We start from the raw sequence: 25305 nt of genomic DNA on the forward strand, positions 1-25305 counted from the left end.
GATGAGCTAAATACCTTCTATGCTAGCTTTGAGGCAAGCAACACTGAATCATGTATGAGAGCACCAGCTGTTCCAGACGAATGTGTGATCTCGCTCTCCATAGCCGATGTGAGTAAGACCTTTAAACAGGATAACATTCGCAAGGCCGCGGGGCCAGACAGAATACCAGGACATGTACTTAGATCATACACTGACCAGCTGGCAAGTGTCTTCACGGATATTTTCAACCTATCCCTGACCCGGTCTGCAAACCCTACTTTTTCAAGCCGACCACCATAGTCTCCCAATAACGCCAAGGTTACCTGCCTAAATCACATTTATAGCCATGAAATGCTTTGAAAGGTTGGTCAAATCAAATCAAACTTTATTTGCCACATGCGCTGAATACAACAAGTGTAGACTTTAACGTGAAATGCATACTTACAAGCCCTTAACCAACAGTGCAGTTCAAAAATAAGAAAATATTTACAACACCATCATCCCAGACACCCTGGACCCACTCCAATTCGCATACCGCCCCCAACAGATCCACAGATGACGCAGTCTCTATTACCCTCCACACTGGCCTCACCCACCTGGACAAAAGGAATACCTTTGTAAGAATGCTGTTTATTAACTATAGCTCAGCATTTAACACCATAGTCCCTTCCAAGCTCATCACCAAGCTCAGGACCCTGGTACTGAACATCTACCACTGCAACTGGATCCTGGACTTCCTGACGGGACACTCCCTGGCGGTGAGGGTAGGCAACAACACATCCGCCATACTTACCATCAACATCAAATCAAATCAAATTTTATTTGTCACATACACATGGTTAGCAGATGTTAATGCGAGTGTAGCGAAATGCTTGTGCTTCTAGTTCCGACAATGCAGTAATAACAAGTAATCTAACTAACAATTCCAAAACTACTGTCTTGTACACAGTGTAAGGGGATAAAGAATATGTACATAAGGATATATGAATGAGTGATGGTACAGAGCAGCATAGGCAAGATACAGTAGATGGTATCGAGTACAGTATATACATATGAGATGAGTATGTAAACAAAGTGGCATAGTTAAAGTGGCTAGTGATACATGTATTACATACATGTATTACACGTATGCATATGAGATGAATAATGTAGGGTAAGTAACATTATATAAGGTAGCATTGTTTAAGGTGGCTAGTGATATATTTACATCATTTCCCATCAATTCCCATTATTAAAGTGGCTGGAGTTGAGTCAGTGTCAGTGTGTTGGCAGCAGCCATGAAGCCCCTCAGGGGTGTATGCTTAGTCCTCTCCTGTACTCCCTGTTCACCCATGACTGTGTGGCCACGCACAACTCCAACATCATCAAGTTTGTTGACCGCAAGACAGAGGTAGGTCTGATCACCGTCGACAATGAGGCAGTCTTTAGGGAGGAGGTCAAAGACCTGGCATTGTGGTGCCAGGACAACAACGTCTCACTCAACGTCAGTAAGATAAAAGAGCTGATTGTGGACTACAGGAAATGGAAGGTCGAACAGGTCGAGAGCTTCAAGTTCCTCAGTGTCAATATCACTAAAGAACTATCATAGGCCACACACATTAACACAGTCATGAAGAGGGCATGGCAACGCCTCTTCCCCCTCAGGAGGCTGAAAAGATTTGTCAAGGGCCTTCAGATCCTCAAAAGGTTCTAAAGCTGGCCCATTGAGAGAATCTTGACTAGCTGCATCACCTCTTGTTACGTCAAATGCAAGGAACTGGATTGTGTTTACAGCATGAGTGGTCTCAAGTACAGTACCAGTCAAAAGTTTGGACACACCTAGTCATTGAAGGGTTTTTCTTTATTTTTACTATTTCTACATTGTAGAATAATAATGAAGACATCACAACTATGAAATAACAAATGGAATCATGTAGTAACCAAAATAGTGTGGGAACTACACATGCTGAAATAATCTGTTCACCTTCTCTGGGTCTCAAATCTGGACTCATCAGACTAAAGGACAGATTTCCACCGGTCTAATGTCCATTGTTCGTGTTTCTTGGCTCAAGCAAGTCTCTTCTTATTATTGGTGTCCTTTAGTAGTGGTTTCTTTGCAGCAATTCGACCACGAAGGCCTGATTCACAGTCTCCTCTGAAGGGTTGATGTTGAGATGTGTCCAGTTACTTGAACTCTGTGAAGCATTTATTTGGGCTGCAATTTCTGAGGCTGGTAACTTTAATGAACTTATCCTCTGCAGCAGAGGTAACTCTGGGTCTTCCTTTCCTGTGGCAGTCCTCATGAGAGCCAGTTTTATCATTGCACTTTATGGTTTTTGCGACTGCACTTGGGGAAACTTTCAAAGTTCTTGAAATGTTCCAGATTAACTGACCTTCATGTCTGAAATGAATGATGGACTGTTGTTTCTCTTTGCTTATTTGAGCTGTTCTTGCCATAATATGGACTTGGTCTTTACCAAATAGGGCAATATTCTGTGTACCACCCCTACCTTGTCACAACACAACTGATTGACTCAAACGCATTATGAAGGAAAGAAATTCCACAAATTAATTTTTAACAAGGCACACCTGTTAATTGAAATGCATTCCAGGTGACTACCTCCTGAAGCTGGTTGAGAGAATGACAAGCGTGTGCAAAGATGTCATGAAGGCAAAGGGTGGCTACTTTGAAGAATCCTCAAATATAACATATATTTTTGATTTGTTTGGTCCATATGTTTTATTTCATAGTTTTGATGTCTTCACTATTATTCTACAATGTAGAAAATAGTCAAAATAAAGAAAAACATTTGAATGAGTAGGTGTGTCCAAACTTATGACTGGTACTATAGATGCGCTTGTTTTGAGATCAAAACGAGAGCTTCATGTAGCCAAGTGTGCACATTCTGTTCATGTCCTTTGCTAGTTAGTGAGTTATTAGCCCAGTTATAGATCATTTTAGTCAGCAATAGGGGAGTGATAATTTTTTTCTCCTAGAAGGCAGTGTTGTATTTTGAGACATGCTTGAACAAACTAAGTAGCCAATAGGCAGAGGATAGCATCATTTGTCTGATTCTCTGTAATAATGGCATAGAAATAATAATACATTTTATTTTGTAAAGTGGTTTCTTGCATCAAACAACACAACAACATTTCCAATGAACTCCTTGCCGGAAGGACAGGTGGATAACAGGTTAATGTCAAGCCCTGCATATTTTCTTCAAAGGTTTCATGGAATTTAGGCCTGCATTGAACACCACACATTGGCTGCTACTGTAGGCTGAATGAGAACAGCTATTTCCGCGTTCAAATGTTATGGTATGCCATTGCTTTTGATTGTAGGTCACTCTGGTATGCCTACATTATGATCAAGTAGCCTACATGGCCACTGTTTAAACTGTAACATAAAGCGGGTACAGCCTCAGTGTTCACAGTAAACGCATGCTGGAAGTTGCACAGAATTTTCACAATGTTAAAGTTTGCTCTCAGTAGACTTGAAATTCGCTGTGCCGAAAAAAATTAGAGGGAACATTGGTGGTAAGTCTAGAACCAACAGAACCCTGAACAGCTTCTACCCAGAAGCCATAAGATTGCTAAACAAGACTGCTAAATAGCTAATAAAATGTCTCACCCGGACTACCTGCATTGATCCTTTTATGCACTAACTCTATGCACAAACACTGGACACTCACACATACTTACACTGACACCACAACACACTTTCACACTCAACATATACTCACGGTCTATTATCTATCTTGTTGACTAGTTCACTTTACCCCTACCTATAAGTACATAGCTATCTCAATTACCTCATACCCCTGCACATCAACTCAGTACTGGTACTCCCTGTATATAGCCGTGCTATTTTTACTCAAGATTTTTGTTATTCACTGTGTATTTATGCCTTGTGTCATATCATTTGTATATATTTATCTTAACTCTGCATTGTTGGAAAAGGACATGTAAGTAAACATTTCACTTTTAGACTACACCGGTTGTTTTACGAAGCATGTGACTTTTCTTTTTGAGTGAATTGTGCAATACATTTTCTACTCTGAAAACTAGGATTTTCACACACAGTACCTCCATCTGCTGGCAAGACAGATGAACAACTGGCAGACATCTTCTTTGCGCCTGCATTTCAAAGACCAACCACAGAGGACAGGCCTACCACATAAAAAAAGTGATTTATCTTCCATGTATAATTAATTTCTCGTGGATAGACTACCTAAACTACCAAAGTACAACATTATAATGATTCCATAACTTTTTATGGTTAGTTACTCGTAGCAAAATTCTTGAAATGACAGAGGTTGGGAATCCCCATAGAGATAGAGGACTCATCTTTGTATCTGTGCCATTATAGCGTCTGTGACAGCATGGGCAGCACCATTGAGGCAATCTCCATTTTGATGTAGCACATTTTCTTCTTCACAATTGGCTGATCCCTCCTGATTACCCGGTTGGACATGACTCCAACAGGGTCACCAGAAGGCATTAGACAATGAAGTTGGAAGTCCCACCCAATTGACTACATTATAATGGTGGAAGCCCTCAATGGTGCTGTCCATGCTAATATGGCTTTTTGGCCACTAGAGGACTCTATCATTCTCTATGGGAATCTCATTATTTGTGATAAAGGCTAAAGTAGTACAGTGCCTTAATCACGAAGGTACTGACTATAAGTGTTTGTTCCTGTAGGCTACTGTTTAACAAAATACAGCTTACTCCACACAAGTTCACTCCACACCCACACAAATTATTTGCCTGGTTTGGGGTAAATTCAGCTTTCAATTCAGAAACAGAACTGAATTGAAATTCACTCCATGAATTGAAAATGACTAATAGTTTTCAACAAGGATTTTTCAGTTGGGTGAGGTAGGGCTGTAGCAGAGATCTCAGGCTCCGAACGCACACAGCCTTCTGCTCCATGATCTCCTCCAGTTTATGAACGTGACTCCCTAAAGTCCTGAATAATAGAGAGGGACCGGTGAGACAGACAGGGAAGGAAGTTGGATCAACAAATGGTAGACAGTCATGGAGAGCACTACTCTCAAACCAAGTGTCCTATTCAGCAACAATAATAGTAATTGCAATGAATCTAATGAATTCAATCCATGATTTACGAGCTAGTATATTTAATACTTGTATATACAAGGTGCTGAGTTCTCACCACGTCAGGCTGTTGGCACAGCAATGTTCCCTCTCTACGACACATAGACTATCTGCTTCAACTGCTCCCAATGGGTCTGGACAACACACCACCTGACAAACACCGAAGGGAGAAAGAGAGAGATAGAGAGAGAAGGAAAGAGGAAGAGATGGCAAGGGATAGAGCCAGGATGAGTAAGGGACCATAAACCTACACATTGTTCATGATACATAACAGAAAGACTTGAACTTACTGGACATGCTCCAGGGCTTCCCGAGTAGAGAAGGAGAGGGTGGCTGGGGGTCCAACGTGCTTTAACAGACCGTTTGCAACGACTGGACTGCTTGAACCGCTGAGATGGCATGGGGTGTGGCGATTAGGAGGAGTGTTTGAACTGGGCAACTGAGATTGGTCCTGCAAAATGTTAAATTGCACAGGGTTGTTCATTTGTTGGAGAATTTGTACACTAGGGATGGAGGAGTTGGGTGTATCCTGAAATGTGTGTTTAGTCGCGATGGGAGGCTTATGTGTATGTTGTGGTACATGGGTGGAAGGCAAAGGGTGTGATGTTTGTGTGTTGGGCTGGACTGGGCCTTGGGAGCACTTGGTTGTGTGTGTATTGGATACAGTGAGGTTGTGTGGTGAGTGGAAGTGTGGAGAAGGGCCAGGGGGACAGGTAGAGTCAGGAGCCTAGGACCTCCCTCCCTAACTGGGCTGGGGTTTTCAGGATTCCTCTTTGGTCTTGGACAGACACCAAGGAGACCACAGGGGCAGATGGTTTGGTCATAGCTGGACAGAACAGACAACACAAGAGAATTAGAGCAACATTTTACTTTTTTATTTTACACGCAATCCCCTAACAAAACCGCAATTCTCACAAATGAACAATGTCAATGAGTAGGTGGCAATTATTTACCGAGATATTAAGTAAACAATGCGGTGGGGGGGGGGGGGGGGGGGGATTGCATTGCACAAGCTTGTGTATGTGACTCACCCATTCTCCAGAGAGGAGCAGCGTCCATCTTGGATCTCCTCTGATCCATGTGGCCTTCACCACTCTTCCCATCTATCACTAGAGTGGGTACTAGAGACTGGCCACCGTCCACCACCCCTTTTCCCTTTCCACCTTCCCTAGGCAGGACGGAGGGGGAGTAGGTGCTGTGTTGTACCTGCTGGCAGAGGAAGGAGTCTGTGGCTGCCAGCCTGTCTACCTGAAGCAAGGAAAGTGAGAGGGGATCCATGGTGCATCTAGATGAATCGCCCGAGGACACACACTGTGGTGGTGAAGAAGGGGGCATTTGAGCCACAACTCCAGAATTATTTTGGCTCTCAGGGGGAAGCCTTGTGGTGCCAACCGCTGCTCCCCTCCCTGTCTGCACAAAGGACAGAAGGGGGGTGGCAGGGTCTATAAGACGTAGCAGCTCAGCACCTGGTAGCGCTGTCCTCTTTCTGGGGCTCAGTGTTACTCCCTGCTGGCAGGGGCAAATGGGGACATTTTGGAAGTGTAGGCACAGGCCACTGGAGCTCTGGTTGATGTGCTTGGACTCCAGGGACAGGTCGTTGAGCTTGGCTGGGGGCGGGGGTGGAGAGAGGGGCCTCTCGGCCAGAGCGTGGTGGCTGCAGTGTCGGTAAAAGCTGTCGTTGTCACTGTTGCTGTCTGTGGAGCCGCGGGTGAAGTCATTAACGGCAACCTCTCCTTCCTCCTCTGTGCTCCATTCAGCCCCCAGCAGCATGTCCTCTTCTCCTCTCTCCTTGTGTTCCCCTGCCCACCCCCTCCTCTCAAATGCCCCACGGAGGCTAGATGTTAACCGTTCCTCCTCCCCAAGACGCAACACAGCCCCTGTCCACCTGCCGCCCTCTTCTGACTCGACCACTCTACACTCTGGCCATGCCCATTTCCCTCTCCTCTCCTCCTCCTTGGGTGACCCCCATTCGTCCCCACTCCCTCTCTCCACTCCTCCTCCTCCTGTCCCTCTGTCATCCAGCCTGCTGATGGTAGACAGCACTGATCCAGCCCCGGGGACGAGACACTTGAGGATGTGCTCTCCACTACCATCATTATCTCCTTCATTATCATCATCATTATCGCCATTGTGGCAGTGGCTCTGAGACGTGTTGTTAGAGAGGTGACTCTGTCCCCTCCCCTTTGCCTCCACTGTGACCCCTGCGGTCCCTTCCCCCCGGAGCGGGAGGTGGTCTCCCCCGGCCCCAGCAGTGGCCCTGTACCCAGCCAGCAGCTCCTCCACACCGCGGCAGACAGACGGAGAGGCAGGCAGAGGCTGCTGGAGCCACTGCATCTGCTGCAGCTGCTGGTGGTATCTTCTCAAATGCCTCTCTCTTTCCTTCTCGCTCTCCCGCTCCCTTGGCATCTCAGTTTCTCTCTCCCTTTCCCATTCTGTACTAGTCCTCCTATCTCTCTCCCTGACCTCTCCCAACTCTCTCTGTCCCTCAGCCGTCTTCTCTCTCTCCCTCTCCCCCACAATTCGGTCCTGCTCTATCCATCTCCTGCCCTCTCCCTCTCCTTTACTCGTAGTAGTCCTCTGCCTCTCTTCTCCTCTGAGACAGGAAGCAGCAGCTGCCCTCTTACCTATGGCCATCTGGCTTGTAGTGGCTCTTCCTTCTCTGGGTATTTCACAAAGGGTTGTCCTCCCCTCTCCCATTCGCTGTCTCGTCACCCAAGCCACCCCATGGTCCTGTTCCATGTTGGAATCATCTGTCTTCTCACGTTCCTTTCTGTGCCCTTTCTTTTCCACCTCCCTCTCGCTATTCCTCTCCCTCTCTCCCACTCCCTCACTCCTCCTGCGCCTCCAAAGCCCCCGGCCCAGTGAGCCCCTCACAGGTGTGGTGTGCTCCAAACAGAGGTCTTCTCTCCCCCTCCCAAAGCCCTCCCCCGCCCCCTGGCCCTTTGGTGTGGAGCAGAGCAGAGCTCCCCCTGGGGCTAACCTCCTAACAGCGGTGCCAGTCACATTTGGGGCCTCCCTGTGTCCCCCCAACTTCACCCCTTTTAGGGGACTTTTCCCCCTGCTGGCACTAGTACCAATGCTGCTAGTCTGATCATGTTCCGGGGATGGGGACGGGGTGACTGTGGGCCGTCTTCTCCCCCCTCCCCCCCTCAGCTCCTTCACCCTGTAGAGCCAATAGGACATGATATATCACAGGCCAATTAATCAATGACGTCAAAACTGTTGAGTCGGAGTGTGTGCTCTCACATGACCTACGTAATACGCAACACTCACCGGTCAGCGTATCTCAGCGTATTGAGTGTGTGTTTGGTTGCTAGGTGACTGGGGGAAACATTTGCAATCATACATGTCTTTGAATCACCAACAAAGGAGTCCTTCAAAACCTATACAGACAACAAGGTAAACAGAGTTTGAACAAAGTGGTACTGACCCAAATTATATCATTCCCTGTGGACAACACAGTCGAAGCACAAACCTGGTGTGGAGTTGCTCAGATGTGTTGTTGAGAGTTGAACCCGTGAACGTTTGCAATGTGTGTGTGAGATTCTTTACCTGCGTGAGCTTGCTCTGTCTGAACGGTGTGTGTGACTGCTCTTGGTCCAGAGAACGGATACATTCTTTCAGCTGAAACAAATAGGCTACATGTTAACAGCAATCCCGTTTTATGTGTGTGTGAAAATGAACAATAAAGTATTGTATTGTATCCTGTTGTGTGTGTGTTGCGCTCACTGCCAGTAGACTCTGGTTGATCTCTGCCCCCTCCATGCGACTCAGTCTGTCTGGGTCTCTGGAGTCTGCTGCTCTCTCACTCCCAGCCAGATCCACAAATGACATCCTACACAACACAGTGTGGGACACATCTGGTCCGATTACTTTTAATTTAATGTCACATAAACTATGCTACAAAGCTACTGAATTGCGCACGCACGCACGCACACACACACACACACACACACACACGCACACACACACACAAACAAATACACACTGTGTACTGTAGCTAATCATACATAAAATAACACATTCAATCTCAGGTATATTGCTGAATATGTGTTATATTTGAGATTATAAACTGTGTCTGAATTGCAATGTGCAAACTCCATATACCTGGTTGATCATTTTCTATATATCACTCTCAAAACAAAAATATGGGAATTAGTTTTGCTACCTGGAACTAATTTGGTGACTTTGTCCTATAAGTTATTATAACGTGACACTGACCTGCCAGTGGCCTGATGGCCAGAGTCTCTGAGCTGTATCTGGAGCAGAGCGTGGGAGCGGGATGACACTGGGTTGACTCCACTTACCCCCTGGGTGCGCTCCCCTGTACCCCACAAGATCACCTGGAAGGCGGAGAGAGGAAAAGGTGGGGAGGATGAATGAGGAGGGGTGGAGGCAGGAGAAGGTGGGGACGATGAATGAGGAGGTGTGGAGGCAGGAGAAGGTGGGGAGGATGAATGAGGAGGGGTGGAGGCAGGAGAAGGTGGGGAGGATGAATGAGGAAGGGTGGAGGCAGGAGAAGGTGGGGAGGATGAATGAGGAGGGGTGGAGGCAGGAGAAGGTGGGGAGGATGAATGAGGAGGGGTGGAGGCAGGAGAAGGTGGGGAGGATGAATGAGGAGGGGTGGAGGCAGGAGAAGGTGGGGAGGATGAATGAGGAGGGGTGGAGGCAGTAGAAGCGATGAAAGGAGGATGGAATGAAGAAGGGAAATAAATCAAAACAGCAAGACAGGGAGGTATAACAGACGAGAATAGGAAGAATGAGAAGAGAGGAATACAAGTCTCACCTCTAGCAATGAGTTGACAGACTCCACTTTGACCTCTCTTAGCCCTGCTATCTGAACCACTTGGTGCCCATCCTCCCTTGCAAACAAGCTGCATAGAGAAGACACAGATGTCATTATAAAGAGACCAATCAGAGGTTTACTGGTTCACTTATTTCCTGAGTGGTTCACTGAGTAGTTCACTGGTTCTGTGGTTCGCTGAGTGGTTCACTGAGTGGTTGTGGTTCAACTGGTTCACTGGCTCAATGTTATTATGAAGGAACCAATCAGAGAGCATGGTTATGACCATGTCATTGTGAAGGGACTAGAGGTCGATCGATTAATCGGCATGGCCGATTAATTAGGTCCGATTTCAATTTTTCATAACAATCGGTAATCTGCATTTTTGGACGCCGATTATGGCCGATTACATTGCACTCCATGAGGAGACTGCGTGGCAGGCTGACCACCTGTTACGTGAGTGCAGCAAGGAGCGAAGGTAAGTTGCTAGCTAGCAGGTAAAAAACAATCAATCTTAACATAATCACTAGTTAACTACACATGGTTGATGGTTAACTAGCTTGTCCTGCGTTGCATATAATCAATGCAGTGCCTGTTAATTTATCATCGAATCACTGCCTACTTCGCCAATGTCTACCGAAGTCGGCTCCTCTCCTTGTTCGGTCGATGTTCTGCGGTCGACGTCACCGGTCTTCTAGCCATCATCGATCTATTTTTCATGTTCCATTTGTTTTGTCTGTTTTTTTTCAACCTAATTGGGATCAGGTTGAAAAATCATAATCGGTCGACCTCGAGAATGGACCAATCAGAGAGCAGGGTTATGTTCAGTGATGCATCATAATTCCTATAATAACTACAACCTAAAACTTCTTAACTGGGAATATTGAAGAACTGGGAATATTGAACCACCAGCTTTTCATATGTTCTCATGTTCTGAGCAAGGAACTTAAACATCAGCTTTTTTAAATGGCACATATTCTACTTTTACTTTCTTCTCCAACCCTGTGTTTTTGCATTATTTAAACCAAATTGAGCATGTTTCATTATTTATTTGAGACTTAATAGATTTTATTTATGTATTATATGAAGTTAAAATAAGTGTTCATTGTTCATTCAGTATTGTTGTAATTGTCATTATTACACATATATATATATATATATATATATATATATATATATATATATATATATATATATATATATATATATATATATATATATATATATATATTGGGATAAGGTTGAAAAATCATAATTGGTCGACCTCGAGAATAGACCAATCAGAGAGCAGGGTTATGTTCAGTGATGTAGTCAATTTACTAAACCTCGAGTGCGAGTCGAGTCCCAAGCCTCTAGTGTTCGAGTCAGAGTCCAAGTTAGAGTGTTACATTATGAAATATTTTCTGAAAACAAAGTCACAACTACTGGTCGAGATAAGTCAGTCCTGAACTTGAGTACATACACAATCACACACGCACCGTTTTCTACGGTCCAACAAGTCGTAGAGCTGGCCACAGTAGATCTCAAAGAAGCTGACATTGACATAGACGTGGGATGTGAGTGCAGAGTTGCCACAGTCCTGGGTGGAGTGCAGCTGGGTAAATATGTCCCTGGCAGCCAGAGCGTATAGCCCCTGTCTCTGAGGAGGACAACCCAGCATGGTGTGTGTCTTCCCTGCTCCCGTCTGGCCGTATGCAAAACAAGTGGCCTTGCCTCTGCCAACGTACATACAGACAGAACTAGGTCACACAATATCCCATTACAAATCAAATCTAATTTTATGTGTCACATGCTTCGTAAACAACAGGTGTAGACTAACAGTGAAATTCTTACTTACGGGGCCCTTCCCAACAATGCAGAGAGAAAAAAATAGAGAAATAGTCGAAGAAACAGAAAAATAGACAAATAATAACACAATCAGTACTGAGTCGATGCGCAGGGGTACGAGGTAATTTAGATAGATATGTACAGTTGAAGTCTGAAGTTTACATACACCTCAGCCAAATACATTTAAACTCAGTTTTTCACAATTCCAGACATTTAGTCCTAGTAAAAATTCCGTCTTAGGTCAGTTAGGATCACCACATTATTTTAAGAATGTCAAATGCCAGAATAATATTAGAGAGAATGATTTATTTCAGCTTTTACAGTGCCTTGCGAAAGTATTCGGCCCCCTTGAACTTTGCGACCTTTTGAATCGACCTGAATCCAATCGAGAATCTGTGGAAAGAACTGAAAACTGCTGTTCACAAATGCTCTCCATCCAACCTTACTGAGCTCGAGCTGTTTTGCAAGGAGGAATGGGAAAAAAATTCAGTCTCTCGATGTGCAAAACTGATAGAGACATACCCCAAGTGACTTACAGCTGTAATCGCAGCAAAAGGTGGCGCTACAAAGTATTAACTTAAGGGGGCTGAATAATTTTGCACGCCCAATTTTTCAGTTTTTGATTTGTTAAAAAAGTTTGAAATATCCAATAAATGTTCATCACTTTCCCAGTGGGTCAGAAGTTTACATACTTCTGCGTACTTGCGTACTATTGTTTGTACAGATGAACAGGGTACCTTCAGGCATTTGGAAATTGCTCCCAAGGATGAACCAGACTTGAGGAGGTCTACAATTTATTTTGTGAGGTCTTGGCTGATTTCTTTTGATTTTCCCATGATGTCAAGCAAAGAGGCACTGAGTTTGAAGGTAGGCCTTGATATACATCCACAGGTACACCTCCAATTGACTCAAATTATGTAAATTAGCCTATCAGAAGCTTCTTAAGCCATGACATAATACTCTGGAATTGTGCAAGCTGACTTGCTATAGTCGGTTAGGATATCTACTTTTGCTATAACAAAACTATAGTTTGTTAACAAGAACAACAACCTACGTGTATGTAAACTTCCGACTTCAACTGTAAACCTAGGTCAGAATAAAGGGACTAGGCAACGGGATCGATAATAAACAGTAACCTCAGCGTATGTGATGAGTCAAAAGAGATTATTGCAAAAAAGGTCAGTGCAGATATTACAGGTAGATATTGCTTAACTATTTAACTAACTATTAGCAGTCTTATAGCCTGGGGGTAGAAGCTGTTCAGGGTCCTGTTGGTTCCAGACTTGGTCATAGGTACTACTTGCCGTGTGGTAGCAGAGAAAACAGTCTGTGACTTGGATGGCTGAAGTCTTTGACAATTTTTAGGGCCTTCCTCTAACACCGCCTGGTATAGAGTTGCTGGACGGCAGGGAGCTCGGCCCCAGTGGTGTACTCAGGGTTCTTACAGACAGCGGCAAGTCATATTCAAGGACCATTCATTTTGTATTAGTTCATATTATGCAATTGTTTCTAGTCGCCAACAGATGGCAGTATATCGCCACAATCTCATGAAAGAAAAATATTTATTTACTACATACATAGGCGGTAAGTCAGTACTGATGATTTTGTCATTTGAATAGCAGAGTTTCGAGACATGCTACTGGTGAACACACATTTCCTATTCACATTACTCCACAACTCCAGCTTAATGACAGGGTGGGTTGTGTGAGGGAAACGGAACGGCCACCAGAAAGGGCATGAGCACGGCTGCCGCTTGATAAGGCGGAATATAGCCGGCGCCCTGTGAATGAAAAGCTCTGGATGTTGTTGCAGAGAAAAAGTCACCTAATGTAGAACTGGCGCCAGTGCAGGATGCAGCGTTGTGTCTTTCCCCCTTCGTGTGGCTCTTCAGGGCCGATTCACTCAGTCTGACGCATTTATTTGCACCTTACATGGTGTGGGTTGGATGGGTCCAGTGATGTAGTGGTAAAAAAAGGTGAGTAAACTATGCTTAGCAAAAATATAAAACGCAACATGTATTGTGTTGGTCCCATGTTTCATGAGCTGAAATAAAAGAGCCCATAAGTGTTCCATATGCACAAAAGTCAAGTTTGAATCTACATTTTCCCGGCAGTTTAGCTATCGATGTGATGTTTGGCGGCGCCTAATCAGTCAGTTCTGTACCTACCTGGCCGAGTGGCAGTGAGGGTGGAATGAGCGAGCTCGCCTGGCAACCACAGCACGAAACACGTGAGGCAATAAAACTCAGTAGTCTGCATGGAAATTAATTTGCAAGACCAATACATTATCTGTTCTCCTCTCATTTTAATTCAAGTACTTTTCAAGTACCAACCTGAGAAAATGTCTGCTTTTTAAGGTATTCCAGTACTTGAATTTCAGAGTGCCAAATTCAAGTACTTTAAGAACATCAAGCAGTTTGTGAGAACCCTGTGTCCTGGGCGTACGCACTACTCTTTGTAGCGCCTTGCGTTCAGATGCCAAGCAGGGGAATATGGCTAACACCGACAGACTTTTCTTATCGGAGTCCCTCCCCGTTTTCTTTTGTTTAGAACCCAATGAACACAACACAAGGTTCCTTACCCGTTGAGGACATGCTGTATCAGCGGAAAGGCTGTTTTCAGGTACACGTCCACATTGGAGCTCTCTTCCCCAAACACCTCATCATAATTAAACCTGTGCTGTGGAGGGGACCAGAGAAGAGTGCAGACACACACACAGATCAACACTGTGTTACAAGGAACAGGGGGCCTGAAGCTATATGAATTATATTTATGTACCTTAACTTGGGTTGCAAAGGGTAGGAAACTTTACAGGAACTTTACGGAAATTTCCCATTGAAGTTAAGCCCTGGAATTTAGGGATTTTTGCTTAAATTCATCAAAAAAGTTAGCTTATAACAGTTTAGGATAGACTAAAACTGAAATACATCAAAAAGCCTGAAGACTTCTGCCTGAAGCCCATACACGCCACAGCGTACATGTTGGACCCCAAGCATGCTGACAAGAGCATCCTGTCTGGTGCAGAGATCAACAAGGCCTATGGTGTCATCACTTGGCCTGGATGAGGGCAAGGTTCTTGGCAGTCTGGCGAAGTACACTTCCAAGCAAGGGCTTTGGGATGGAGATGCAATATGGCAGTCGTGCCAACAAATCTCATCAGCCACCTGGTGGAAGGGACTTTGTTGATCTGAAGCTCTTTCCCCTGTTGCCTCCATCATCCTCCAAATCCCACCAACATCAGCCGCCTCCGAGCTCAACTGGTGCTTGTTTGGGAACACACACACCAAAGCACACAACAGGCTGACCAATACAAGGGTTGAAAAATTGGTGGCATTCCGGGCAAATCTGAGGCTTTTTTTTGACATTGAGGAGGTCCAGAGAGAAGACATGAAAGCCTGAGACGAAGACAACCAAATGCTTTAGTTTCTAGAATATCATTTTACAGATTTATGTTGCAAATGTTTTTGGGAGATGCCATGGATCATTGGGGATCATTCAATATTCCCTTTCTTTTGTTGTTCAGTGAAATCATCCCATGTGAAAAGTCAACTCGTTAAATTAAAGTTCAATCCGTAACTAAATTGTTTTTTAAATTTCTACTGGAAGGATTTAATCATTTGCAATTCTACTTATGATAAGGTAAGGTTTATGTTTCTGTTTCCATATGATATGGTAAATATATCCAATGCAAAATACATCTACATTTAAATGGTATTCATATTAATTTGCATATATTTCCGTTAATTCCCATATATTCCAGTTAATTTCCATATATTCCCACAGAAAGTTTCCACCTCTGAATATTCCCCAAAATGTGAAACCCTAGCCTTGTATACAGTACATCCAAACATACAGATATAGGATCTTAATTTGATCACTCTTTTGTTGCTGAGAATTTTCCTGCACAGCAGGAAATGCAAGCTTGTAGTGTATTTGCGTTTTAAAAAGGCTTCTAAAGTTTATAATTTCTGAAATTGAGACTTGACTTACCCTAACAAAAAATGTATCAATGTAAATGAACTATTATCCACATAGTAATTCACATTTCCTGTTGTTGCAGGATCATTTTTCTTCTGTAACAAACTGGCCCAAATTTAAGATCCTACATCTGTATAATATACAAACATACATAATGTCTCCTTTATTGTACCTATATACTGTATATTCACGGTCTGTACTGTATACATTGCTATATTCAAGTCTTGCTAGACTCTGTCCTCTGTGACTGTGTGATGTAGCCTGAGTGTACTGTACATTAGAGTTCTGCTACCCAACCCGAGCCCGACATTATACATCGGGTTACGGCCACGTAGGGCCTGTTTCTTCATCAATAACCAGGTTATGGGTAGGGCTCGGTATTACTAAATTTATCAATAAAATGTTGAAGATGAGCCATTTGCGCGTGCTCTGCTGCGCAGTACAGTCATATCTGACTAAGATCATAACGTGGCGTCAGAAGTGCTTCAACCCTGTCAAATTTAAGACTGGAGAGATTATTTCGCCAAAATTATAATTCTCATTGAGTTTTGTCGGAGTTTAGAGTGACGAAAAGTATCTAACAGCTCTCTCATGTCTCTTCATTGAACAGAGCAGCCCAAGCGGAGCCGTTGCTATGGATACTCACAGAGTCAGAGCACCATGAGCAGAGCGCATGCAGAGTGTGCTGCACGCAGGGAGTGAGTGAGAAAGAGGAGCAGCTAATGGATTTACTAACAGGGGAAGTTATTTCTGGTTTCGGGCAGGGCCGGGCCTTAAATTTAGCAGAAGCAATCGGGCCTGGGTAGGGTAGGGCCTGAGCGTCACCAGCATGGGTAGAAGCTCGACTTTAAATTCATGCCTGTGCAGGGCTCTACTGGACCTGGTACCTACTTGGAGTATGTACTGGGTCAGGTCCACTGCCTCTTTGCTCTCATGGACCACCACATAATCTCCATCATGGGCTGTGACCACGTCTGCCTCCCCTCTCCTGTTCTCAGCATTGGTCAGGGGCCTCTTCCTCACACACACACTGATCCTCTGCTCACCTGCCTCCCTACAACACACACACACACACAAGCACAAATTACAGGTATTTTGAACAACAGTATAATTAATAAGAGAGAGTTACCTTTTCCAACTAACCAAGTGTGAGGGGCAGTTATTTGTAGAATGAAAAGAAGTAGGAAAACAGATGAAAGGAGAGACAGCAGCAGACCAGAGACGACCAGCCTAGTGACCCATACACTAACAACAACAGCATTATACACAATTGAAACATAATACAACTTACTTTCTGGTTGACACCGGGCTACTCAGGGGCAGACCATAGTTGCAGCCAATAGTTCTCCTCGATGTGTACATGTATGTGGGCTCATCTGTCCTCCTGGATGTCCCATCCGTCCTCCTGGATGTCCCATCCGTCCTCCTGGATGTCCCATCCGTCCTCCTGGATGTCCCATCCGCCTCCCGGCGCACCTCAGGTCTTGGCCCGCTGCCGATGGTCGTCCCCTCCTTGTAAATGCAGATGCCCTGACGCTGGGTCACTTTGCTGTTGCTCCTGTGCACTGTGGTCCGTCTGACAGTCTGCTTGTGAGGACAGCTACGCATCGGCGTCCCACTGATCTGAGTTTTGTGTATGGGTGACCCTCTGCTGAGGTCGCAGCGTGGTTGGGGTTTAACCCCTGTGTTCGGGCTCGGGAAGGGGTGGACACCAGCCCCCCTGTGACTGTCATAGTCACTGAGCCATCCGCGTTTGGGCTCGCTCGACCTACCATCACCATCAAAATCTAGCTGCCTGCATGCAGGGACTTTGCTGCCTGAAATGAAAGTCTTTCTTGTTATCACAACTCTATCGTCATCGTGGCCCCCATGGTCCTCCTCTTCCTCCAGAGACTTGACCAGCTGTACCAGATGGAACAGCCGGGCACGGTCCCCCATGCTGTGGACCCCCACGCTCGAGTAGTCGCCCATGGTGAGCAAAGACAGGTGTCCAGCGCGTCTCAGTCCCATGGCGGTAAAACAAGGGTAGTGACGCTGAAGCCCGACCTCGCGCAGGCACTCGTACAGGCATGATGTCATCGCCTCAAACTGGTTCCTTCTCACCTCTGGCATGTGTGCGCAATCCCTGTGAGGGAATGAGCGGTGGTCATTCCATTTGGTTAATGTTGGAGCGCGCTGTCCCCAAGGCAGCGCAACCAAATAGACCTTCAGTAGCTTTGTTTACAAATGTATAAACCGGTGGCACATTACAAGACAACTCCCTTGCTTACACCTTGCCTTCCTCTGTGCTTTTTGTTGATGAACGATAGCCTACTCTTGTGGCTGGGTGTGCTGCATGCTTTGGTGCTGAAACTTGACACTGCTGATGGTGGCACTATGTCACACATTGCAGTGTAGCAAATATGATAAATATAGATGAGCCAACAGAACAACAGCTGTCATAGCTTTACAGTTATGTTGCCAGCTGCAGTGTTCTGGCAGTTGTGAAAGACCATGTCATGAAAACTCTTGAATTTGGAATAGGAATTCACTGGGATATTGTTGAGGACCCAGGGGAGGAAAATGCTGTAAACATTTAAATAATAATTTTGTCTCTCACCTCACCTGGCTACATTATATAAGTTAACCTTCTTGCAAGTGTGCTGGCTGTAGTTTTTACAAAGCAAGGTGAGGTGCCAAGCAAGTAGGTTAGTCCAAAAGTGCCCACATCACTCACCAATGTTCGAACTTCGAAGTTAGTCTCCTCTTCGGGAAGATTAACTGACCAAACGAGCTCTCTGTCTCGTGTATCAACGCTAAGAAACTAACATACAGGTATGCACTACATTTTTAAACAGTGGAAATCTCCTTCCCACTGTTTCCATACACAAAAAGCATCTCCATAACGACGGTTTGAGTTAGCGCATTTCTTCCCGCTGTAAAGTTAGACCAATGAGCATTCTGCTGCTGCATGTGCATTGAGTTGAGAAAGGCAGAAAAGGCAGAATTAGTTTGCTTTGTGCGCCGGCTGCTGGCGAATCGGAATATTCAATTTACGCACGGCGCGCTGCACTCACTTGGCTCCTCGCGTTTTGTCTGCTGATAATTAGCTGTGGGCCAAAAGCTATGCGATAACTTGATTCTTTTTTTTGTAGGGAAGACTATGTTGCTTTCAAAAACATCTAAAAACAGAGCCCTTTTGCCGTGACATTGTGTATCGCAATGCCGTGACCCGGATTCGAACCGGGGTTGCTGCGGCCACAACGCAGAGTACTAACCACTATACGATCACGGCGAGCTATCAGGGCTTGCCCCTAGATGGGAGAAATTGCGATTTGTAGTGACGTTGATAATAAACTTGCTAATTGTTGAGTTATGTAGCGTATTTTTAATTTTATGTTTACCTTTATTTACCTAGGCAAGTCAATTAAGAACAAATTCTTGTTTACAATGATGGCCTACCAAAAGGCAAAATAACTCCTGCGGAGACGGGGGCTGGGATAATAAATAAATAAATAATAAACATTTTTTAAATAAATGACATATAAATATAGGACAAAACACACATCACGACAAGAGAGACAACATAACACTACATAAAGAGAGATCTAAGAAAACAACATAGCAAGGCAGCAACACATGACAACACAGCATGGTAGCAACACAACATGACAACAACATGGTAGCAGGACAAAACATGGTACATTATTGGGCCCAGACAACAGCACAAAGGGCAGGAAGGTAGAGACAACAAAACATCACGCAAAGCAGCCACAGCTGTCAGTAAGAGTGTCCAGGATTGAGTCTTTGAATGAAGAGATTGAGATAAAACTCCAGTTTGAGTGTTTGTTGCAGCTCGTTCCAGTCGCTAGCTGCAGCGAACTGAAAAGAGGAGCAACCCAGGGATGTGTGCTTTGGGGACCTTTAACAGAATGTGACTGGAAGAACGGGTGTTTGTATGTGGAGGATGAGGGCTGCAGTAGATCTCTCAGAGACGGGCGAGTGAGGCCTAAGAGGGTTTTATAAATACACGTAAACCAGTGGGTCTTGCAACAGGAATACAGAGATGACCAGTTTACAGAGGAGTATAGAGTGCAGTGATGTGTCCTATAAGGAGCATTGGTGGCAAATCTGATGGCCGAATGGTAAAGAACATCTAGCCGCTCGAGAGCACCCTTACCTACTGATCTATAAATTATGTCTCCGTAATCTAGCATGGGTATGATGGTCATCTGAATCAGGGTTAGTTTGGCAGCTGGGATGAAAGAGGAGCGATTACGATAGAGGAAACCAAGTCTAGATTTAACCTTAGCCTACAGATTTGATATTTGCTGAGAAGGACAATGTACCGTCTAGCCATACTCCCAAGTGCTTGTATGAGGTGACTACCTCAAGCTCTAAACCCTCAGAGGGTCATTCTTATCAAACCACATTACTTTTATTTTGGAGGTGTTCAGGGACATACAGGGAACCACTGCTCCTGCCATCTTAAAGTATGTAACCGAGTACCCAAGGGCCATAGGTAAGGCTGTACATTGCAAAATGAATGTCATTACGCACAATGGGGTGATATCTGACAGTTAGAGTTCACTAATATGATGAACTACGATGCTAATATTTGTGTAAACTCTTCAGAATCGTAATCTGTGGGTGTCATCGAGTAGCCTCATACCCCAATTTATGGATCCGAGATCCATATACAGGAGATAGGGGTGTATAGTGCATAGAAGTATAACCCCCAATGCAGTTCTAATACATAATCTCATACATAATCAGTGCGATTTCAACATTTTAAATTATTGTCTTTCGTTGCATTTATATAACAACATTCCGACCTTGTTGAGCATTATCTAGTCCAAATATGTCACGATTCCACTATTTTTGTATCCGTTTGAATCACTTTCATTTTATTTTGAAGAGGAAAGGCAAATTCTACTATTGTGGCTAATCCTTGTTTTGGCTAGCTTCGGAGGGGTGAGAGGCTGTCAGGTGAGGAAGTGTCTGTGGATGGTGGCTGGAAGAGCGCGCTTGTTTGAAAAGGAAAAGCTCGGTAAACTACTAACAAAGATGAACATCAAGACGAAGCAGCTGCTTTACAAAGCATGAGTGTTCCACGACAAAGCGATCGGCATTCGAGGGATTCGACTTCAAACGAGGAAGTGAAATAGAATCCAACGTATTATATTGTGGTAGGCGGTTTTAGCAACAGCTGTACAGGACTGTGGTCGACATTAATGATAGTCCTGATGGTGTGGGTGGGGATGAAAGTGAAAAGGAAAAATATTGGCCCTGCTATAAACGCTGCTAACAGCAGTGGCACTTCTAGTGTTGAGAACGTGAAGTAAAAAACAATGTAGTGATGTGTCAAGTTGTACTCGTGTTTGATGCGACCACGGGGGTCTGTCTCATCTAAACCCTAAGATTCTGAAAATGAAAACTCCCAATGGGAAGAAAACCACAAGTCATGTCAATGATCTTCGGCTAAACTGAGGAGGAGGGGGGGGATTTCTGGGGTTCCACTATCTATGTCCATAGGTTTATTTCAAAGAAAATGTAGAGGGGGGCATAATGGTTGAATCCAAACGTCTGTTCAGTAGGAAAGAAAGCCTGTCAGTACTGTTAATGTTTGAGAAGGTTTTATGTAAGAAAGTACAGATGGGCTTCCTGGTTTTCATTGTTAAGAGAGTTTGGCCCACCTCCATTAAGGTGTTTTAAATGCCAATGAATGGGACATGTAATGGCTCTGTGCAAAGGAAAGAAAGGATGTGCCAAGTGGGGAGGGGCACATGATTATAGTGAATGTGGGAACAATGTCAAGGTTTAACTGTTGTAATTGGGGTGGGAACAGAGTGCCACATTTGATGGATGCCAGGTACAGAAAAAGGCTAGAGAGGCCCAAAGATATAAAATCACTCATAATGACTCTTATGCAGAGGCTGCAAGGCAGATTGATGGAACTATTAGGCGGAATGATGGAGACAATAGGGCTTCTCCTGGAATAAGTGGACCTACTGTAGGAAATGTTGCTTATGTTGGTCCAGACACGGATACTCAACCTGTTCAGAAATCTTGTTCTCACATGTTGACGCCTAATAATAATACTAATGATGGAATGTCTCAGTATGATGATAATTATAGTTATGGTTTTTGTTATCCTTCAGTGGAATGCCAGAAGCCTTATTACTAACGGTCAGGAGTTTTAAGAAATATGTCATTGATTTAGCGATCAAACCTGATGTGATATGTTTTCAAGATACATGGCTTAGACCACATCTTGATTTGATTATTCCTGGTTATTGATCAATCAGATCTGATAGATTGGACAGGGTGGTGAGTGTGCTAAGGGAAGGTCTTGAATATCATAATATAACTGTCTCATATGAATGTGTGGCGGTGGGAATCTACAGTGCAGGTAGTAATATTAAGTTACAACATTTTCACAACCCTAGTCATCAACTATCTGTAGCAATGTTTGATGAAATATCTGGAGAATTGGGCTCTAGAGAGATATGGTATGGCAACTTTAATACACATGGGGAAGCACACATACAGATGCTGATAGTACTATTGTGGAAGATATGATGGAAACCAGCATTAGTATGTCTTAACGATGGATGTGGTACAAGAGTCGGTGTTGTTAGAGGGGTTACATCCTGCCTGGACCTCTCACTGGCTTCTAACTCTATTGTATCTTTGTGTGAATGTAATGTAATGAATGATTCGACTGTTGGACGTGATCATTTCCTGATTTCATTAACTTTGATGTTACTATTCCAGATAGAGTATCATTCAGAAGATGGTGCTTTTCATAAAGCAGACTGGGAAAAGTTTGTTGATCATTGCCTCAAAGTCTGTTGGAGAGCTGTCTTTGTGCGGCCTATGTGACAGCTCTGATTTTGTGTGCTGCAAATTTATATGTGCCAGTGAGTGAAGTGGGTGGAAAAAAAGGAAGGTAGTTCCTTGGTGGACTGAAGAGTGCGCTGTAGCTATTTGAGAAAGAAATAGGGCTTACAGAGTGTTGCATAGCAATATGACTCCTGAGAATCTACTTGATTTCTAAAGGAAGAGGGCTTTAGTACGTAGGGTCGTTAAGTCTGTCAAGAGAAATGCATGGAGACAGTTCTGCTCTACAATAGGCAGGGGTACTGAGCTGGGGGATGTATAGTCTATGTTGAAGAAGATAACTGAAAGAAGCAAGTTCATATTTTGACTCCAATTCCAGGTTTTGGTCCAAAAATTGCTGAAACTGATAAAGAAAAATCTGACTTGTTGGGGAAGACATTTGTTAGGGTACATAGAGGGGTTACTTTGAGATTTTAAATGCTCGTGTTAATGTGTATAAGAAAAGGGATACTTTTGACTCTTCTTTGGATGCTGTTTTTCACCATAGATGAGATGCGTTCAACCTTAATAAGCTGTGTGTCACGCCCTGACCGTAGAGATCTTTTTATTCTCGATGTTTGGTTGGTCAGGGTGTGACTCGGCTGGGAAACTCTATGTTCTTTGTTTCCATGTTTTGGCCGGGTAGGGTTCTCAGTCAGGGACAGCTGTCTATCGTTGTCTCTGATTGGGAATCATACTTAGGCATTTCCCCCCCCCTTTTTTTATTTGTGGGTAGTTGTCTTTGTTTGATGCAGGTATAGCCTTACGGAGCTTCACGGTCGTTTTTGTTGGCGACATTTAAAGATATAAAGAAAAAATGTACGATCACCACGCTGCACCTTGGTCCGATCATTTCGACGAGCGTGACACTGTGGATATACAGCCCCAGGTCATGATCAGGTGTGCTATGTAATGTTTAAGCATCTACCTGATGAGGTCATACATGTTCTCCTGGGATTATGTAATACGATTTGGAGTGAGGGGGTTATACCTTCTGGTAGGAAACGTGCAGTAAAATTACCTTATGTAAAGCCTGGTAAGGACCCTTCCTTCATGTGCTGAGAGTTGTAGACCAATAGCACTGACCTCTAATTTGTGTAAACTGATGGAAAAGAGGATAGTCAACAGATTGTCATATTCCCTGGAACATAGAGGTTTAGTTAGTCGATGTCAATTGTGGATTCCGTAAAGGATGCATTAGTAAACCAGATGTAAGCAGGTGAGCAATGAAGTTGGAAAAAACTGTGGTCATGAAAGAAGGAATGGCTACGGTCTTTTTTGACATTGAAAAGGCTTATGACACTAAGTGGAGAGAAGGCCTACTGATTAACATGGAAAGACTTGGTATTGGTGGGAGATTATATAACTGGGTTTTGGCCGTATTTAATCCCTCTATCAAAGTTAAAATAGGATCCATTTTATCTGATGCCTATGGAGTCCTATTTTGTTCAACATTACGATGAACAGTGGGTTTTCAAATGTAGGTAGGGGTATTGGGGCTTCCATATGCTGATAATGGAGCTATTTGGAAGAGGGGAAGGAATATCTTGTGATCAAATCTATTCAACAAGCTATAGTGGATGTTGAAAGATGGTCGATTGACTGGGGTTTAAATTGTCAGTGGTGAAGTCTTGTTGTTCTTGAAGAAGAACGTTTCTGATAATATACAGTTGTTTCTGTATGGACAGCCTATGGGGAGGGTTTCTAAGTATAAATATTTGGGTCCATGGTTCAATGAGTGATATACAGTTGAAGTCGGAAGTTTACATACAGTTAGGTTGGAGTCATTAAAACTTGTTTTTCAAACACTCCACAAATTTCTTGTTAGCAAAAAATAGTTTTGACAAGTCGGTTAGGATATCTACTTTGTGCACGACACAAGTAATTTTTCCAACAATTGTTTACAGACAGATTAATTCACTGCATCACAATTTCAGTGGGTCAGAAGTTTACATACACTAAGTTGACTGTGCCTTTAAACAGCTTGGAGAATTCCAGAAAATTATGTAATGGCTTTGGAAGCTTCTGTTAGGCTAATTGACATAATTTGAGTCAATTGGAGGTGTACCTGTGGATGTATTTCAAGGCCTACCTTCAAACTCAGTGCCTCTTTGCTTGACATCATGGGAAAATCAAAAGAAATCAGCCAAGAACTCAGAAAAAAAATTGTAGACCTCCACAAGTCTGGTTAATCTTGGGAGCAATTTCCAAATGCCTGAAGGTACCACGTTCATCTGTACAAGCAATAGTACGCAAGTATAAACACCATGGGACCACGCAGCTATCATACCGCTCAGGAAGGAAACGCGTTCTGTCTCCTAGAGATGAACGTACTTTGGTGCGAAAAGTGCAAATCAATCCCACAACAACAGCAAAGGACCTTGTGAAGATGCTGGAGGAAACAGGTACAAAAGTATCTACATCCAGAGTAAAACAAGTCCTATATCGACATAACCTGAAAGGCCGCTCAGCAAGGAAGAAGCCACTGATCCAAAACCGCCATTTAAAAAAGCCAGACTACGGTTTGCAACTGCACATAGGGACAAAGATCATACTTTTTGGAGAAATGTCCTCTGGTCTGATGAAACAAAAATATAACTATTTGGCCATAATGACCATTGTTATGTTAGGAGGAAAAAGGGGGAGGCTTGCAAGCCAAAGAACACCATCCCAACAGTGAAGCCCTGGGGTGGCAGCATCATGTTGTGGGGGTGCTTTGCTGCATGAGGGACTGGTGCACTTCACAAAATAGATGGTGTCATGAGGAGGGAAATTATGTGG

At 44.0% G+C, this 25305-nt stretch overlaps 1 protein-coding gene and 1 non-coding gene across 2 annotated transcripts; both read right to left on the minus strand.

The window, feature by feature from the left end:
* Nucleotides 1-5658: 5658 nt before the first annotated feature.
* On the minus strand, nucleotides 5659-18011 carry LOC110535034 (uncharacterized). The gene is made up of 11 exons (XM_036935615.2): nucleotides 16955-18011; nucleotides 16555-16717; nucleotides 14267-14364; nucleotides 11338-11574; nucleotides 9863-9950; nucleotides 9298-9419; nucleotides 8806-8911; nucleotides 8629-8700; nucleotides 8350-8459; nucleotides 6108-8239; nucleotides 5659-5902 (listed from the first exon to the last, which is right to left on the minus strand). The coding sequence occupies exons 1-11, from the start codon at nucleotides 17773-17775 to the stop codon at nucleotides 5796-5798; spliced, it is 4056 nt and encodes a 1351-aa protein (XP_036791510.2). The 5' UTR covers nucleotides 17776-18011; the 3' UTR covers nucleotides 5659-5795.
* Nucleotides 18012-18865: 854 nt separating this feature from the next.
* On the minus strand, nucleotides 18866-18937 carry trnah-gug (transfer RNA histidin (anticodon GUG)). The gene has a single exon. It is a non-coding gene; the product is annotated as a tRNA-His (tRNA).
* Nucleotides 18938-25305: the final 6368 nt, after the last annotated feature.

The sequence above is a fragment of the Oncorhynchus mykiss genome, chromosome 11 (genome assembly GCF_057628025.1).
Source record: "Oncorhynchus mykiss isolate SJ-2025 chromosome 11, ASM5762802v1, whole genome shotgun sequence".
Lineage (NCBI taxonomy): Eukaryota > Metazoa > Chordata > Actinopteri > Salmoniformes > Salmonidae > Oncorhynchus > Oncorhynchus mykiss.

Bases quoted from the DNA above. Each gene is read 5' to 3' on its own strand.
- LOC110535034 (XM_036935615.2), bottom strand. From the start codon at position 17,775: ATGCCAGAGGTGAGAAGGAACCAGTTTGAGGCGATGACATCATGCCTG. The intron at 8,701-8,805 runs GTGAGCGCAACA...TATTTGTTTCAG, and splicing joins TCAACCAGAGTCTACTGGCA to CTGAAAGAATGTATCCGTTC. The intron at 8,240-8,349 runs GTGAGTGTTGCG...TTGGCTCTACAG, and splicing joins ACGCTGAGATACGCTGACCG to GGTGAAGGAGCTGAGGGGGG.